This window comes from Helicoverpa zea, chromosome 30 (assembly GCF_022581195.2).
Source record: "Helicoverpa zea isolate HzStark_Cry1AcR chromosome 30, ilHelZeax1.1, whole genome shotgun sequence".
In the NCBI taxonomy this organism is placed as follows: Eukaryota; Metazoa; Arthropoda; class Insecta; order Lepidoptera; family Noctuidae; genus Helicoverpa; species Helicoverpa zea.
The window spans coordinates 271746-290961 of NC_061481.1; the positions used below are offsets into that span (position 1 = coordinate 271746).

At 38.4% G+C, this 19216-nt stretch overlaps 1 protein-coding gene across 1 annotated transcript; it reads right to left on the bottom strand.

The window, feature by feature from the left end:
- Positions 1–14342: 14342 nt before the first annotated feature.
- LOC124644360 (sucrose-6-phosphate hydrolase-like) lies at positions 14343–15829 on the bottom strand (the record flags this gene model as incomplete). The annotated part of the gene is made up of 1 exon (XM_047183672.1): positions 14343–15829. A coding segment is annotated over one exon (1485 nt), but the record flags the coding sequence as incomplete, so codon positions are not given.
- Between the last annotated feature and the right edge of the window lie 3387 nt (positions 15830–19216).

Sequence of the window (19216 nt, forward strand, 5' to 3'; positions counted from 1 at the left end):
GGAGACTACGTTACGCGGGAAGAGCGTAGCTTTCCAGCAGTGAAAGAGTTTTTCAAAACGGTTCAATAATTTCACAGTCTTTACAAACAAACAAACAAGACTCCTCTTTATTATATTTTTACCAGTGGCCCGCGATACGTGCTTCGCTACGTCTACGTAGATATAGGTATAAGTTCACCATTCCAGACCGCGTACATGGTGACACTCACACATAATATTATTTGATTTATAACATGTTTGGACTTTAAAAGAGACTGTGACCCTTGAGTTTGTTTCGGCGTTTCTTCTCAGGGATCAGTCATTAGGAAATGCCGACCTCAGCGTTCTTAAAATGACGTGTAAAAGTGATTTAATGTCCAACTTGCAAAATAAACGATTTCATTTCATTTCACCAAGCGATTTCCTGCAAACTTCACATAAACCATCTGCTAAATAGTCCGAACAAAGCCTAAACATTTGGTTTGGATAGGTGAGCCCGTTCTTGAGTTATACAATTACAACGAAAAGTGTCATTAATTTTTATATAGATAACATTCCAATATCCTAAAAAAATATAAAAACACGGCTGAACCTCACACTACCTTCTCCCGGATATAATCTCAAACGCCGCGAATTCTATCAGTCGCCGGAGACGAGACGCGCATGGCAAGCAGACGGCTTAACCTAATCAGAGATGGGTGGCGCGGTAAGCAATTGTTGAGTGTTATTGTTTGATTATTGAGTGATATTGGATATTAGTGGAAAAATACTTTTGGTGCCAGAAAGCGATTGTCTAGTATCTACCTACTGCGCAGAGGTTTAGCTCCTATCTAATACAACAGTATCTAATGCATGTTTAATTAGGTACTGTGCCTAATATGATAATTAAATTGATCATTTATTTTTTTAACGAATCTACTTAATAATTTAACAAAAATCTAATAAAGCTGAAGAGTTTGTTTGCTTAAACACTAGTTTCAGGAATATTTATGATCCGATAGGTATTATAAATCTGTGTTTCGGATGGCACGTTAAACTGTAGGTCCCGGCTGTCATTGAACATCCTTGGCAGTCGTTACGGGTAGTCAGAAGCCAGTAAGTCTGACACCAGTCTAACCAAGGGGTATCGGGTTGCCCGGGTAACTGGGTTGAGGAGGTCAGATAGGCAGTCGCTTCTTGTAAAGCACTGGTACTCAGCTGAATCCGGTTAGACTGGAAGCCGACCCCAACATGATTGGGAAAAGGCTCGGAGGATGATGAGGTATTATAAATTTCTTCAGAGTTATATCGATTACAGCTGTAGGTTACCGACTGGTTATCCAGGTGCGCGAAGAAGTTCCCTTATGTTGCGACTGAATCCGCTGGTGGAAGCCAGTGAATTTTACGGCGGTTAGTCACCTCCGTAAAATTGCTCAGACTCAAATACCATCATTCATTCATCAACGCAATTCTAAACGGCAACTAAGTTAACTGTCATTTAACCAGGATCTTACAATCTTGGAAACATACCTATACCTACACTAAATATCTACATACTCATAAAAAACTCAGTTCCCACAGTATTTCAAGTAAAACCGCAATAAACAGCTAGTCAAATTTATAGAAAAACCCCAGTTTTTCTCATTAATATTCCACCCGCGTGTTGTGTCTGCTTTCGTTTGAATACACAAGTGAACAAATTGTGTCGCTGTCAATCTATCAATCAAACTGTATTTTGTGTTTATGCAAAATATGTGGGTTTTACAAGCCGAAAGCTCAAACATAAAAAACCGGAAAAGTGCGAGTCGGACTCGCGCACGAAGGGTTCCGTACCATTACTTATGAAACCGCATCTCTACCGGATGCCGTTATCGATATTGAGCAAAAATGAGAGATCCATCCTCCTCCGAGCCTTTTCCCAATCATGTTGGGGTCGGCTTCCAGTCTAACCGGATTCAGCTGAGTACCAGCGCTTTACAAGAAGCGACTGCCTATCTGACCGAGCAAAAATGAGAGAGAGCCCCCCAAAATAATTATGTTATTCTAGTTTTCAGTATTTGTTTTTATAGCGGCAACAGAAATACATCATCTGTGAAAATTTCAACTCTCTAACTATCACGGTTCATGAGATACAGCCTGGTGACAGACGGACGGATGGACAGAGGAGCGAAAAATAGGGTCCCGTTTTAATATTTGGGTACGGAACCCTAAAAATGATTTATTAACACGCTATTATTAGGACATAATCAACTAATTATGTAACGGAATCTAAGGTAACTAATTTAACCATCGTCAAAAAATTGTCAGCTGTATGTAGTTCTGATGACAATACAATAATGTGGTACTGTCGAACTGATCTGATGATGGAGCCGGAAGATATGCACTGAAAGTTCATGATGTAACAACATATCATAGCTGTGTCTAGAAAGGTCTTGTAATTAAATTTTTTTATGTGCATTTATAAAAATATGCTTTTCTAATATCCCCGAGTCTTTTTCCCAACTATGTTGGGGTCGGCTTCCAGTCTAACCGGATGTAGCTGAGTACCAGTGCTTTACAAAGAGCGACTGCCTATCCCACCTCCTCAACCCAGGTACCTGGGCAACCCGATACCCCTTAGCTAGACTGGTATCAAACTTACTGGCTTCTGACTACCCGTAACGACAGCCGACGAACCAAAACCAAATCTATCTTCACTCAAAAGATAACAAATCCAATAGAAAGTCAATTGAGAGAACATTTGACTCCCGCCACAGCCACGCCACGGCGGCGGGAAATGAGCGCTCGCCTTGTTTCCGTCGAGAGAATTACATTTACAAACAATCTTTAGATTATATGAACGGTTTATAAATCGATCTTGTTAGATGTTATTTTGTTTGAGAATAATCTAGGTTTTGCTATCAGATTTTTTCTAGATATTGAGATCAAAAGTAGACATTTTAAAGTACCTAAGTAATAAGGTTCGCCGAAATCATATTGATGATTATTTTATAAACTAGCTTTTATGTTTCTCGTGGTTTCACCCCAGTTCTATGGAAATTCTTACCATACTTGGATATTATATAGTTTTTTTCACCCGATCTTAGAGTAGCTTTCAGCTCAGCTACATCCGGTTAGACTGGAAGCCGACCCCAACGTAGTTGGGAAAAAGGCTCGGAGGATGATGTTAGAGTAGCTTTCCAACAGTGAAAGAATGTTTCAAATCGGTTCAGTAGTTTTGGAAATAGGGTTACAAGCAACAACAAGATTTTTTCTCTAATTAGAAAAGTAGACTTTTAGAAGATTTTATCCATGTGCGGGAAGTGAGAATAAGCTTAATGAACCTCCACTCTAAATAAGATTAAAATCGGAAAGCATATTCGTTTTAATTCAAAAAAAGTCTCATACCCTTATTCTAATTCACAATCTTTTCCACACCTTTAAAAATTGTTATAAAAATCCTACCCCCGAGCGATAGACAGGGGTGTCAAATACTATCAACATTGATATTATTCATCAGATCAATTGTCCATGAAAATGCGGTATGAATTACAATGTGAACGTGATATTTGGTTTACAATCAAAAAATGATTGATTTCTGTTACTTGTACTAGCTTTTTTTCGTGGCATCACCTACTACTTCTACGGATAAAAGGTGAGTCATTTTTGGTGTACGTTTGATCAAGGTAAGTTCACGTCACGTCACGTCATTAAGCCTCACGTCTCGTGGGCACTTCTTTGTGCAACCGGATCGAAGTATTTTAAGCCTTGCTCAATAAATGGAATATCTCATTGGCTAATTTCAGAGCTTCTAAGCGTGCTCGAGCACCAAAAAACTTTTTATCTTTGTCGACCTTTGAACATCTTCCAAAGATCGTAGCGTAATGAAAATTGGCAGCTGTATAGTTCTGATGACAATACAAAAATAATATGGTATGGTATTGTCGAACTGATCTGATGATGGAGCCGGAAGATATAAACTGGCACTTCATGATGGAACACCGTTTTAGTAAAGTCGTGCACTTAATGATTTTTACTTGCTAGATTTTCTAATATTATAGAATCGTACCTACAGTATTTTTCAAGTAAGTATTTCGTTATTTTGTTACTGTATTTCTGTATGGGAAAACCATTGATTGGTATCCAATATATTAGGTCACATTGTCATAGGGGTGTGAACAAATAGTTCCATATATTTAATGAGCCCTGTCATCGTCACTGGAGGGGAAGTCGTGTAGGGTAGCATCACTCGGGTAAAGATATTAGCACTTTGTGGCAGTAGGGTAAATCGATCGGTTGTTTGTTTTTAAATAATCGGCTTTTAAGAAAGAGGTGTTTTTTGTTTCGAAAACGATTTTTTAATTTAAAAGTCGGGTAAAATATACACAGGAGGAACTTTGAGGTTGGCCTGAAATAGAGATTAGAGATTTTAAAGAAAATAATGTCTTCACTTTTTTCTTATTTTTCAAAATCGATTGTTTGTACGATTTTGTACGATACCTTTAATTCTTGATATTTTTGTGTTATTTATTAGTGACAAATTATTTTAATTTTAGGATTCACCAGCGGTTTCATTCGCGTCCCTTGGGAACTACTTTCTTTTTTATGCTCTAGAATCTAGAATATAAAACCTATTTCACAGAACCATGTATTTTCGTTATTTGTTACACATTATTTTAAAGTAAACTAAATTTATATTAAGATAAAAAAACATAAACAAATATAACAAAACATTAAAACAAAACGAATAATTGGCGTAATAATAAGAGAGTACCTAAGAATAATAATAAGAGTACATACCTATTTAAATCAATTCCGTAGTTTTCATGTGAAAGCGAGACAGAAACAGTTATTTATTTTTTAATCCAAAGTTTTCTTTAAAAACATCGATCCTACAGTCTCTGTATTGACTACAGTACGTCAAACCATCTGTTCTCAATTTGAAACATGGAGTGCGGGGCGCTTCCGCTTCCGGCCCCGCCCCCCGCCCAACAAGCTCGCAGGCTCTATTGCCTATGTTTCGAGTCGATGGTACACCTATAGATAACTGAGTATATGTGTGACTGACTTTTGTTTAGGCTGGAAAAGTGGTTTTACCAACTGTGTTAGGTAACTAAAATAGTTATTTGTTATACAAGAGTGCAAAGTTGCTTTTTAACCGCGGGCTCAATTTTGATGACCGAGCAAGCGAAGGATTCTAAAATAATTAGAATCCTGAGCGATAGCGAGGGAATCAAAAGAGCACAAGGTGAAAAATCTTTGCACTCGAGTGCAACACGTAACTTTTCATCCCACCTCATCGAGGAAATGACTAAACTCAAAAAAAGAAAACGGCACGCACGTCAAACATGGTAAATTAAAAAGATGTACCTATTAAAATTTATGTATGCAAAAACTCAGTTAAAAAATGTAATTAGGTTTAAAATCGACCTCAAAACAATAAAAAATAATTTTATTTAAATTTGATTTAATAATAAATTTCATCCCACTTCATGGAGGAAGTTACTCAATGCAAAAAAAAAACAAAATGGCACGCACATATGAGTATCAAATTAAAAAGAAGTACCTATTAAAGTTAATTTATTTTAAAACTCAATGTAATGTACAAAAATCTATGTAAAAACAATAATATAAATTACTTAATTAATTGAATAATTATTTTAAGCAGTATTTTATTTGTTTAATATGTATTTGTTTGAAAGTCTTATCAAGATTGTCACAAATGGGGTATTGCACACGATGTTCTAAATTCAAATCACTTTGCCGCTCTAGACTCTAGAGGATAAAAACGGCTTTTGCGCTTAGATATTAAAGAGTAAAACTACTCTTTCCGAGATGGTGGGATGAAAAAGGATTTTGCAAATCGGTCCAGACATTACGCGAAGTTTTTGCCTATGAAATATTTGTGCGAGTGATTTTCAGTGTCTGTATGTTTTTTATTTCTTTAAAATGCCGAAACTGACTGGGTCCCAGTTGTTATTTGAACGTCTTTGGTAGTTCTTACGGGTTGTCAGTATGTCAGACAACAATCGGATACCATATTACCCGGGTTGAGGAGGTCAGGGCAGTCGTGTCCTCCTTGTGGCACCCCGGGGCCCGATTCTCCTAATTTTACTTAAGCGACATACGATTCACGTTCGACTCGATTCGACTGAGATCCAATCCCGACTCGATTACGATTGAAGCGTATGTGGCATTCCGCTATTTTTTCTTTGAAATAAACGTTTTTATCCTTTTCTGTCATTCAATAATGAATCATTTTGTCTGCAAATGATTTACGATTGCAAAATGATTGTACAGCAAACTACCGTATAGACCAAAATTACCAAAATAGGAGACCAATCGGACCCCAACATAGTTGGCAGATGACTTCAGTAGTTCCGGTATATCCGAGGCTGGTTAAACTGGATACCGAACCCTAACAGAGTTGGATTGGATGAATAGCTGGATAAAGACTAGGCAGATTATGAATGAAATATATACCCTTACCTATAATGTTTTGGTAGCACACAGTTTGTATGCTTCCCAGTGCCTTAGTCATAGGAAATCAAGAGACAAAACTGGGTACAGGTACTCCTTTTGAGTAGGCATAAGTTAAACAATCTTGATAGCACTTTTTACACAAATACATACATGGCTATTGAAACAAATAGACTAGTGCCACTACTGTTTATAATAATGATTAAACAATTGTTAGATAAATTTATTTGTAGCTACATTTTTTTATATAAGTAGCATTTTATTTTCTGTATTTCTAAATGTGCCTACTCAAATGCACCCAAGTATCGTCATGCAGAATGCAACATATCCAAGTGGTTTAAGCATCACGCACTCCCCTGAGGCGAGGGGGAGTGAGGGGTGAGGGGTGCAGGGGGGGTTGTAGTTAAATATTAAATAGAGCTGCTAATAGCCCGGGGTATGTGTGTGTGAGAGCTGTGATTTGTGAAAAGACTAGTTGTTTTAGGGATAAAATGGTGGGTCATTTATCTACTGTAAGTTTATTATGGTCATAAAAGTCGTGGTGGCCTAGTGGACAAAGAACCAACCTCTCGAGTATGAGGGCGCGGGTTCGATCCCAGGTCAGGCAAGTACCAATGCAACTTTTCTAAGTTTGTATGTACTTTCTAAGTATATCTTAGACACCAATGACTGTGTTTCGGATGGCACGTTAAACTGTAGGTCCCGGCTGTCATTGAACATCCTTGGCAGTCGTTACGGGTAGTCAGAAGCCAGTAAGTCTGACACCAGTCTAACCAAGGGGTATCGGGTTGCCTGGGTAACTGGGTTGAGGAGGTCAGATAGGCAGTCGCTTCTTGTAAAGCACTGGTACTCAGCTGAATCCGGTTAGACTGGAAGCCGACCCCAACATAGTTTGGGAAAAAGGCTCGGAGGATGATGATGACTAAAGCTGAAGAGTTGCAATTGTGTGTATACATGTATGTTTGATTGCTTGGACGAGCCAATTTATTAATTTATTTGGTTCACCAACAATTGTATAATACACTGCCACAGACAAAGAAACAAGCAACAAATTACAATAATATAGCTAGTCTCAAGAATTACTGGACTTGTTTGAAATATCTTACATCGTTGCAAAGCTAAGGACAATGGGCGTTTTGGTACCCTGTCCAACAGTGTTGATTCTAGTACCATTGCGTAGGTCTTGGTAAGGCAAAAAATGTTTACTATGACGACTAGTCCCAAATCTTTGTCCATTTCGCGTGACATCGACTAATAGAATGTGTAATGTTCATAAATCATCAACGTAGATGTAGTTCTTAAATCCAACTGTATTGAATAAAAACTCGGTGGCCTCGGTGTCCGCAAAATTTCCAGTTTAAGTCTACCGGCGTTCCTATCCTCGGTCTGCGGCACTAAGGAGTTGACCAGAAAAATTTTAGCCGCTTCACGCACTGCCGTCACCCAGCGTTGGGACCATGCTGGGTGACACTACATTCCGGCTCGCTACATGCCTACGCCTCGGCGCTCCCACTGCGGCTCCGCATCGCTGCCAGTGCGGTGAATCTGTGGACCGCCTTGGGCACCATGGTCTTTCCTGTAGCAAAAGTGCTGGTCGCATGGCACGACACGCCAGCATAAATGACATTATCCGTCGTGCTCTTGTCACCGCCGGAGTGCCAGCCATTTTAGAACCCAGAGGCTTGGCGCGTGACGATGGCAAGAGACCAGACGGGATGTCTATAATGCCTTGGAAGATGGGAAGGTCTTTGGTGTGGGACGCAACCTGCGTCGACACCCTTGCACCTTCCCACCTTCCCAGTACGGCGAGCTGTGTCGGTGCAGCTGCTGCAGCCGCGGAAAACCTCAAGCGGCACAAATATGTAAACCTCACCGGCAATTGCATTTTTGAGCCGTTTGGGGTTGAAACCCTGGGACCATGGGGCCCAAGTGCCCACAGACTCTTTCGAGAAATTAGTAAGCGATTAGTGGAGTCCACTCGTGACCAAAGGGCTGGCCTATACTTCGGTCAAAGGATATGCATTGCCATCCAGCGTGGCAATGCAGCCAGCCTTTTGGGCACGATCCCAGCTGACAGCGATGCGGATGAATATTTTGATACTTAGTTTCCCTATAATAAGATCATTTTGTAAAACTATTGAATAAATTCGATATTGAATAAAAACTGGTAAAGTAATAAAAAAACAGGAATTTGGCCTTCTTAGAATGTTTGCATGCCCACTACTTTAAAAAAAGAATGTGCAAACCTTTGCAGTTCACGCAGAACTAGCTTATGTATTTGATGAAAGTCTTTCAGTATTTACAATCTATTAATGTTTAATGATTATCGTGTTTTAATAACAGGTTTTTTTATTTCATATAGTGTGTAGGTACATGGAAGCCAGAATGTTTTAAGATAATATGTAAAATGATTAGTTGTGTTTTCAGAAATGATTTAGTTATCATTAGACTAAACACTCGACAACAATCACTGGCCATAATTTTATGATAAAAAAGATATACCTAGTCTGTTTTGAACCACATTAAAGCTTCCCATAGAAGGCAAGATCTCAGTTGTTATATTTGAATGAAAAAAGAGGAATGCATTTTCTATAATTCTTTACGAAAAACTTACTGTCGATTCTGAAAAAGCATGTCCTGATCAAGACAACCACTGTTCCGGTTTTTATTCAGTGTATTTTTAGACTATTTTAGGCTGAGAATGTATATGATCCCGGTACGGAATGTATTAGCTGAAACACCTCAAAATCTCAAAATTCTGCTCAGATATGTGAATTGGTCTGTAGCCCAGTTAAATACTATTGCAAGCCTGGAGGCCTAGATACAAAGAAGGTGATATTTTTTTATAATGGATACTGTTCTTTTACAAACACGGAAGTCGTCGTCACCATCGTCGTCGTAACAGCCGAAATATGTTCACTGAAGGTGTGCTATCTACCCCAAGCAGGGGGGGATTTGCCTATAGCCACCGCGCTGGGCACGCGTGGGTGAGAGTCTTAGACGGACTTTCATTTATTTATTATTTTTGTCTCCATTATGATTCGGATATGGATCAGGAACGTGTATGGACTCTTTCAAGTTGTAAAAACAATATTCTTGCAGCACGTTCAAATAAATTGTAAAAAAAAAGAACTCGAAGTTAAGATTGTCACAAATATTTTGAACACAATGGAAAATCATCATAACTGTGTAATGTGTCGCCGAGGTCTATATCGTATCGTAATTTTTGATAACAATAATATTTAACTTTAAAATGATCTTCTGATGGAAAATCCGTTGTAAACTAGTCTTAATCAGTTTTAGGGAGACATATTTTTCTTTAGGTTAGGTTTCTTTAGGTATGTTTTGTTAATAATATGTTTCTTTTTCTTGTCGTGTGTTGTATTATTAACATCCACCATATTAGCAGCCAGCATCAGTCTTATCATTAAGGTTGAAAAGTCAGGAGACGATGTTAACATAGAACATATTACAACTCAATCTTGCTCCTCAAGAGGTGCTGAGATAATGATGAATTTCTTCTTAAAAAAGATGAATAGAAATGTTTTGAACTTTTGTCAAATCAGATGACGTTTGTGTTTCCGTAGTATGACTCCATAGACTATTACAACCTTTAGATTATAATAAAGTGTATCTCAAACAATGTAAAATGTCTATTAACTGAGCTTAAAATTATTATACTGACGACATATGCCTCTTAATGAATTTGCATATATGGATGACATACTTGTATGTCGATTGAATTTTTATCGTTACTCGGATCGGACAGCTAATTGAGGCAAGCCCCATAGTTTTTATTATTGTTCACGTAAATACCTTTCTAATGATATATCATACGTTACTGTTGGAGCGGGTACCAAATCCCATACAAAGTGCCCATTGTCCTTTATCGCTATATTAAACTATTATTATCCAGGTGTGTGCAGTATTTCTTACAGTACTAAATGTATTTTAATTAAAAACTGATTTTTTTTTAAATAATGTATCTATCAATCAACATAAAAAAATCTAAGACAGTTTCAGTGTAAAAAAATTTAGGGTATCTACCCCCTGCCCAGAGGAAAGCTGTTTGCAATGTCTTCAGAGGGGACAAAAATTCTTACACTTCCCTTAATAAGCTAAAAAATCCACACCAAAAAGGGCCAACTTCAAAGCAAGAATTTAACAACAAAAAGTGTCAAAAAGACACCCATTTACTATTTTTTTGAAAAATAAACACTCACTATCCCTTATTTTCGACACACAATAGACAAATACACTATTGTAGTGAAACCTTAGATTATTCAAACAACTGGAGACGTTATGAGCACAAATCTTTTAACGAAAAGTCTGTCAATTTAACGTGTTACTAATAGTGAAAGCTCTTCACTTGCTGAGCCTTTTCCCAACTGCGTTCCAGCTGAGTACCAGTGTGCTACAAAGAGCGACCCAATATCCCTAGGTAAGACTGGTGTCTTTACTGGCTTCTGACTACCCGTAACGACTGTCAAAGATGTTCAAATGCCAGCCGGGACGTACAGTTAATCGTACCCTCTGAAACACAGTCATTGGGATCGCATACATTATTCACAGAAAGTATTTACAAACTTAGAATAGAACAGTTGCGATCGAACCTACACACTCATACTTGAGAGGTTGGTGCTTTACCCTGTTGTAACTTACAACACCTTGTTTGGAATAGTATTCTGTGAGTCCCTTTGGCAGAGATACTTCAATGCCGTATCCACCAAGTTCACTGCTCCAAACTTAACCCTCCAATTCATTAGCTAATTGACGTTACACTACACACAACACACAATAGCACACAGACACCTGTGTTTGGCGTGTTATTGTACACATTTCTGTGTTAGGGGTGACATAATTGTGTTTCATTAGAAAGTTCTTATAAAGGAAGTATTTTTGGATTTGATGGTTAATGATCTTGGTCCGTTTAAACAGATTTAAGTAAAAGCTATAGAAATAGTCTTCCTAGCCTAGAAACTGAGAATGTGGGCATAAGCTATTTATTATCCGGGTGCGGGAGAAGTTCACTCTGGACATTGGTTAAACCACAGGAAGCATAACAAGTTAAAATCATATTCTCCAAAATTAGCTACAAAGTTCAAAAATGGGCAAAACAATACCAAAATTAATTAAACGTGTTTAAATATCACCCCTTTACATATTAATCCGTGTTGACTGCGATGCAAGCCGACGCACCGTGTAATAGTCAATGTAAATAATTAAATACTAGACAATGAACACAACACTAAATTATTCCGGGGGCTTGGGGGCTTTTGGGGGAATTTGGGGCCCTTCGGACCAGCCGCGGTGAAAGGGTTAATGTTGCTAATGCTGAGCGTTTATTTAGTTTTTTATTTTGTAACTGCCTGTTTCTCGTGGTTTCACCCGCGTAAAGTGGAAACGACTTCCCATAGCAGGATAAAATATGTAGCTACTTATAGCCAATATCAGTCGGGGATAGTGTATAGCGTTCCAATAGTGAGAGAATTTTTGGTTAAGGCCCAGTTTCACTGAAAACATAAACGTCTTAAAACAACTGTGTGTGAATTTTCACGTTCAATGTTCAAAGTAAATAGATGTATCTACCTAAACAGATAAAACTGAAGAAGAAATGTCGGGATTAAATATATAAATAACCGCTATAAAATCCGTAGTAAGTAGCAGTAGTTTTATTTAAATGTCTAATATTCGCGTAAGTTTCAGAAATCAACAATCGATGTTTACGATGTCTTGAGCCTGAGATCCCTAGGTATAGTTTAACCAGCCATTTATCATTCCTTCTGGCTTCGGACTACCTTTTAACTTTGAAAACTCATCATTATCGTCATCATCCTTCTGCCCTTACCTATCCCAATTTTTATTTGTTTTCAGTGCATCATGTTTCCTTCTTCCACATGCCTCTATTTGCCGTCATCTCACTAGTAACGTAACTTTGAAAATTGAACGTGAAAATTCACAGTTGTTTTAAGAAAACTGTCTTTTATGTAGGTACGTCGATTCTATAAAATTCAGACAGCAACTCGCATTTCACTTCGCTATTCACTCTCACTTCACATTCGGTTCAAAACGTTCTAAAAGTCATCTCATAGGTACTTTATCTGTCAAAATCTCGAGTTTAATTTAGTTCAACTCGCAAACACGCTCGCAAGAGTAACGCTAGTGTAGTAACTCACGGCGGATTCAGATGCGAAGTTAAGAGTGAAGTCTTATAGAATCACACTGATGCTATCGATAACTATCCTTCTATCTATCCTTTTAACCGGTCAGCCCTTACAGTAACATGCCTATTGTCTGTCTGTTTAACATCATCGTTTACGGCTATTAATAAAGCAGGAGTCGATTAGGTGTACCCTACAGTACCGAGGGAAGAAGCCACTTATCTGTAGGACAAATAATTCATGTAATACCGACATGATACGAAAGGGCTATGAAGTTAGCGAGGAATGAGAATTATGGGTACTTTCTAAGTATTTTAAGTAAAGGAAACGTAACAGCAATTTATTCAAGAACTCAATCTGTATATTATTTTTATTTAACTTAAGTCTACATTTATTGACATAAACAAGAAACTTAAAATTAATAAAAGGCAATAAGAAATCTTTACTAATATAATTGGATTTTTGTTTGTTTGGACCCTAAGATTTGTATTACTTTTATTAAGTATTAGATGTTTCCCGCGGTTTCACCCGCGTCCCGTGGGAACTACTGTCCATACCGGGATAAAATATAGCCTATGTTACTCGGGAAGAGTGTAGCGCCCCAACAGAGAAAGAATTTTACAAATTGGTTCTGTAGTTTCGGAGCTTATTGTTGAAATGTTTCCTCTTAAATAAAATCAGTTATAGATTAATTTAAATCCCACCTCGCTAGTTTCCTAGCCCCACACAAATGCAAAGCTTTTAATGAAAAGAGCAAGCTAGTTGACCCTCTGTTTGCCGGGCCTCTGGGCCCCACGGGAGCGGGGCCCACGGCGATAATGTTATGAAATTTATTGTTTGCCTGCCGTCAATTTTGATTTGGGGCCCGTCAATAAGGTTTTTCATTGAGTCATGTTTTGTGTATTTCTGTGTCTTGTTGGTGATTTATCTGTGTGAGATTTTGATAGGTTAATTTTTAATCTGTTTATTGATAATCTAAAACAATGTTTTAGTGTCTTTTTTTTGTCGTTTGTATCAAGGCTCCACCACCAATCCACCAATGACCGTGTTTCGGATGGCACGTTAAACTGTAGGTCCCGGCTGTCATTGAACATCTTTGGCAGTCGTTAGGGTATCGGGTTGCCCGGGTAACTAGGTTGACGATGTCAGATAGGCAGTCGCTGTTTGTGGCACATTGGTACTCAGCTGCATCCGGTTAGATTGGAAGCCGACCCCAACATAGTTGGGTTAAGGATCGGAAGATGATGATGTATCAAGGCTCCAAAACTGCTATTTAAAAAAAAAAACGCCAGGCATTGAGAAGCTACACCCGCGTGAAGTAAGCTATATTTATTTAAGTCGCGTACGGGAAGAAACTAGTAACCTATGCAAGCAAATCAAACCAATAACTCTCAAGATAAGCACGATCAAACACTTATAATTATTTTATTGATATGTATTTTTGTTTTGAATCTGCATCTAACGCATGTGTCCGCGTGGCGGTTGCAGTGTCGCGGACGTGTAAGTAATGTTTGCGCGCAATGTGTTGTTTGCTACAGTGAGTACACCACGAGATACATGCGGTGTGCCGAACAGTGCCGCAACTAGGGGGAATCTTTTTTTTAAATAAAAATCTGGATTCCAATCAGTCTTCAGTTGGTCTATTAGCGGCCTGAACTTTGTAATGTGCGTACTACCATTCATCTTTATACTGATTATTGAGCCCAAACAAACTACCGGCCAACTAAAAGTTTGCAGTGTGCAAGGGTACTTAATAAAAGACCATTTCACAAAGGAACACTTCTATTTAACGAATAAGCTGTAACATTAACTGCTTGAACACTCCTATTAACTACTCTCCACATACCATTAGGATATACTCTTGATGTGAATGTCATTTCTCCTTCTCCACAGAAAACCTCAATAGAACTGGCATCTAAAAATACTCTCCAGGATGTTGACAGTATAGGTTTCCATTCCCCTTGTCTTATTTCACCATTTCTGTCTAACACAACCTTCTTCGTAGCCATATCCCATTTAAGAATAAGCAGAGCAACGTCGTTCTCACCTCTGATGTTCAAAATTAGATCTTCTGTCACATTGACAGTTATAATAAGCTCTCCTGTTTGGTTCAGTGATATTATATTGTCAGGTTCCAGATATCCGTCAAAGATCGGTGGTCCTCTAAGATTTTCTATAGCTTGAACTGGTTTCATGAGGATTCTATCTCCGTTTAAAGTCAATTGTCTGGTAATAGTCATAGCTCCGGCCCATCCGTCTTCTCGTTCAGGAAAAGTAGCATCCCACGATCCCATCCATGCAATTAAATATCTTACACCTTCATGTTCTAAAGTTTGGGTAGTATAAAAGTCATGACCGTAATCAAGCTCTTGAAAAGATACCTCTTCCTTAAAATTACCAGTAGAATAATCAAAGGTACCAATAATATATCCAACTTGGAATTGATTCTGAAACCTGTCTGTAGTCTTATTTGTAAGACCTTGAGGTGATATGAGGAGCACAAAACGACCATTTAACTCGAAGAAATCGGGACACTCCCACATGTAGCCCAAATCAGCATTATTTTTGGCAATTTCACTGACGTATTCCCAATATTCCATATCCTTGGATTTGTAGAGAAGGACCCTGCCTTTGTATTCAGAACTTCGGCTGCCAGTCACAACATAGTACCAATTACCATGCCTCCAAACTTTGGAATCACGAAAATCTAAATAATTGTTATTCGCAAACGAAATAACAGGATTCTTTACATACTTGTTGAAAACCACTCCATCGTTACTGAATGCTAGGTACTGAGTTTCATTGAAACTATATTTATTGTTCTTATGTGCAGTATACATGAGAACTAGCGTACCTTCTACTTCAATCGCACTGCCAGAGAAACACAATTCTTCTTCAGGTATCAAAGCTATTGGTAGTTGTGTCCATGTCACTAGATCATTGCTTATCACATGGCCCCAATGTGTTTTACCATAAGAAGTATTAAAAGGGTTGTATTCGTAGAAAACATGGTAATTTTCTTTGTAGTAGGTAAACCCAGCAGGATCATTGATCCAACCCACTGGTGGTGCAATATGATAATGCAGTCTATACCTTGGGTTAGCAAGTACAACTGGTCTGGTCTTATTAATGTATTCTTCGACCAGTCTTTTGCTTTTTATTTCTTCATTTGTTTCTTTTAATTCACAGGCTAAAGCTGTCACTATAAACTGAATATCACTGAGTATACTTGAAGAGTCTTCATTATGGATTGTGATTCATATTCAAGGTAGATACAACGTTTATATATACCTAGTAGTTTTATCTTACGAAAGTATGGCATGTAAGGGTGGGTATAGACTACAACATTTACTTGTAACAGAACAACGAGCCGCTCTATGAGATGTTCTAGTGTATCATCCTTTTACGAACAAAACATCGAGCACGCTCGTCTGTTTGTTACAAACCAACGAGCATATTGGTGTAACATTTCGTCGAACCAAGAGCGGGCTATGCGCGGTTGCGGGGTGACGCGGAATGAAAGGGACGAAAGACTCGCTCGCTGTGAGCATTTACCCGTAACATAACGCCGAGCATTCGCACGAATGTTACATTACATGGCAATGCTTTAGAGACTGAGCTTTTGCCTGTATTGTACCATTCGCTAGAATGTTACATTACACAGAAATGCTCGAGAAAATGTTGTAGTCTATACTCACCCTATGTCTCTCCGCTTTCGTAGAATACTTCTATAAGTAATTATTATAAGTACTGATTGCATATTGAGTGTTTTGTTTTGAGTGACATAGACACAAGTTTGGTCTAGTGGGTAAAGAACCAACCTCTCAAGTATGAGTGTATGTTCGATTCCAGGTCAGGCAAGAACCAATGCAACGTATCTAAGTTTGTATGTACTTAAAATATCTTGGACAAAAATGACTGTGTTTCGGCGGCGACGATAAAGTGTAGGTCCCGGCTGTCAGAACATCTTTGGCTGTTGTTACGAGTAGTCAGAAGCCAGTAAGTAAGTCTGACAACCAGCCTTACCTAAGTGTGTTAGGTTGTTCGGGTAACAGGGTTGAGGTAGTCAGATAGACAGTCGCCTTGTGGCACACTGGTACTCATCTGCATCCGGTTAGACTAGAAGCCGACCCCAACATAGTTGGGAAAAGGCTGGACTGATGATGTATTATGCGTGATCAAAGTGGCTTAGCAACTAAACTAAACCTAGATTTCCTCACTATGTTTACCTTCACCATTTTGGCAAAATGTTGAAAGAAAATTGCGTAAAAATGTGTAGGTGTGAACGGAATGCCAACCTTTGTGTTACGATGACAAAGCTGCCTTGTAGTTTCCTTATATGGTGGTTAAATATGTGTGTAAACCTTTTATGGTATTCTAATCTATAAACAACAGGTTATAAGTTATTTAATATAGCGTAGACTTTATTTTTTTGAGTGTTTCAATGGCATTTTGAATGAACCAGTTCACATAGTTAAGACTAGCCTAAATTGTATTGTTGTAATTGTACTGGCCGTTTTACCCGCGTCCCGTGGGAACCACTGCCTGTACCGGGATAGAATATAGCCTATGTTACTCGGGAACAGTGTAGCGCCCCAACAGTGAGATATTTTTTCAAATAGGTTCAGTTGTTTTGGAGCCTTTAGGGTGCAAACAAAAAAATGTTTCATATTTATTATATTAGTATGATAGCCATTCCTCCTCTTCCTTCACTCTCATAGCTCATAGGGAGTGCACCTGTGACTGCGCAAATGCCTGGGCACTATAATATGTCCTGCGCAGCTGACTGATCTCCTCAAATGAGAACAGCCCGTGGCCGAAACCGGTCGTGGACGCCATTATTATTAGTATAGTTATCGGCACGGATATTGAGCCCTGACCTTCACCTGCGCAGAAGCGATTTATTGGTTTATCTTCCGCCGAGAGCTCAATATCCGTGCCGGTAACTATATAGAAGTGTATAATAGATTTCCACCAGATCCTAAGAAGGTATAATATAATTTTATACATACATATAAACGAGTACATGTTATCGTGACTTCAGAGAGTTATTGATTCATTGAACAACAATTTTCACGTTGTTTGAAAGTTCTGATCTCAAGAACTACTTGACTGATTAGTATGTATTTATCTAAGAAGGCAATAGGCTATTTATCTGGGTGCGTAGAGTAATTCCCCCGGAAGCAAAATGTTTAACTTTAGATCTCTTTTCAGGTCACTATTTCACTTATTTTGTTTGATACAAACTTAAAAGAATATTCTATCTTTTCTATAAATGTCACCCAAACAGTCCTATTCTCACGTGACACTCCAATGACACAACAAACAAGGGTGCCCAATATAGTGAGTGTCAACATGACCCCCGGGGCGTCAGTCACTCATTAACTTGAGTGTCACTGTCGGTCAGGGAAGGGTTAATTTCAGGGCGCTACAGGTGGGTCTTAGAGAGTAATTTTAAGTCTAATATACTTATAACAAAGGGTTAACCAGAGACACAAATAGCAATTTTATTAGCTAATTTGCCGAGAGCTAAATCCATACTAATATTATAAAGCTGAAGAGTTTGTTTGTTTGTTTATTTGAACGCGCTAATCTCAGGAACTACTGGTCCGATTTGAACAATTCTTTCGGTGTTAGATAGCCCATTTATCGAGGAAGGCTATAGGCTACTTTTTATCCCGGTACGGGAAGTAGTTCCCACGGGATGCGGGTGAAACCGCTGGCAGAAGCTAGTATAGTTATAGCAAAGGGTTAACCAGAGACACAAATAGCAATTTTATTAGCTAATCTGCCGAGAGTTAAATCACTCATATAAAATTAGCTTGCTTGCAAACTAGCTTCTGACAGCGTTTTTATCCGCGTCCCGTGAAAGCTTTTTCGCGCTCAGGGATAAAAGATAACCAACAGATTCCTCTAAAGATGGGCCGTGTAACACAGAGAGAATTATTTTCATCGTAGCAATGGTTCCTGAGATTAACGCGTGTCACTCTTTTACAATATTTATCACGTAGTGTAGAATATTATTTATTTTCGCATATTTTGCTAGAAATTGACTGATGAAAATTATACTTTTCTATCACATCCATAGATATTTCTGTAGAAACTGAAAGTTCTACCACATTCGTCATTAGCTAACAATGATCTGTAAATATCTGAAGTACTTAGATCATTGGAAAGAAGTGACACCTAACCGAATGACAAAACTACATCAATTTGAAGGATTACGGTAAAGCACAAGAACATACTTTCCTACCCTAACCCACTTATCATGTAAAATTGAATCAAACCCGACTGGCCGACACTTATTGACACGGACACAAATAAATGACATTACACTGAGTGTCCCGATGGACTGTGACACTGGGGCGCAGTGAGAGGGTTATGTCTTAGAGTGTGTTACTAACTGGAACCGAGAGCACTTGTTATGGGGAAAAGACTGCTTATTAAAGTATGGAGGGACAAATATGTAATGATAGCTCACTCACGCATTTTATACCGATGATCACACTACAAGATTGACAAGCAAACAAAGTCAAAATCAAAGGTTTTTTTTTCATCTAAAGACCTAATTAACTATATTACAGATTGTTACGAAACGTCAATAGCTAAATGCACGGTTCCAATGAGTGGGTTTTATA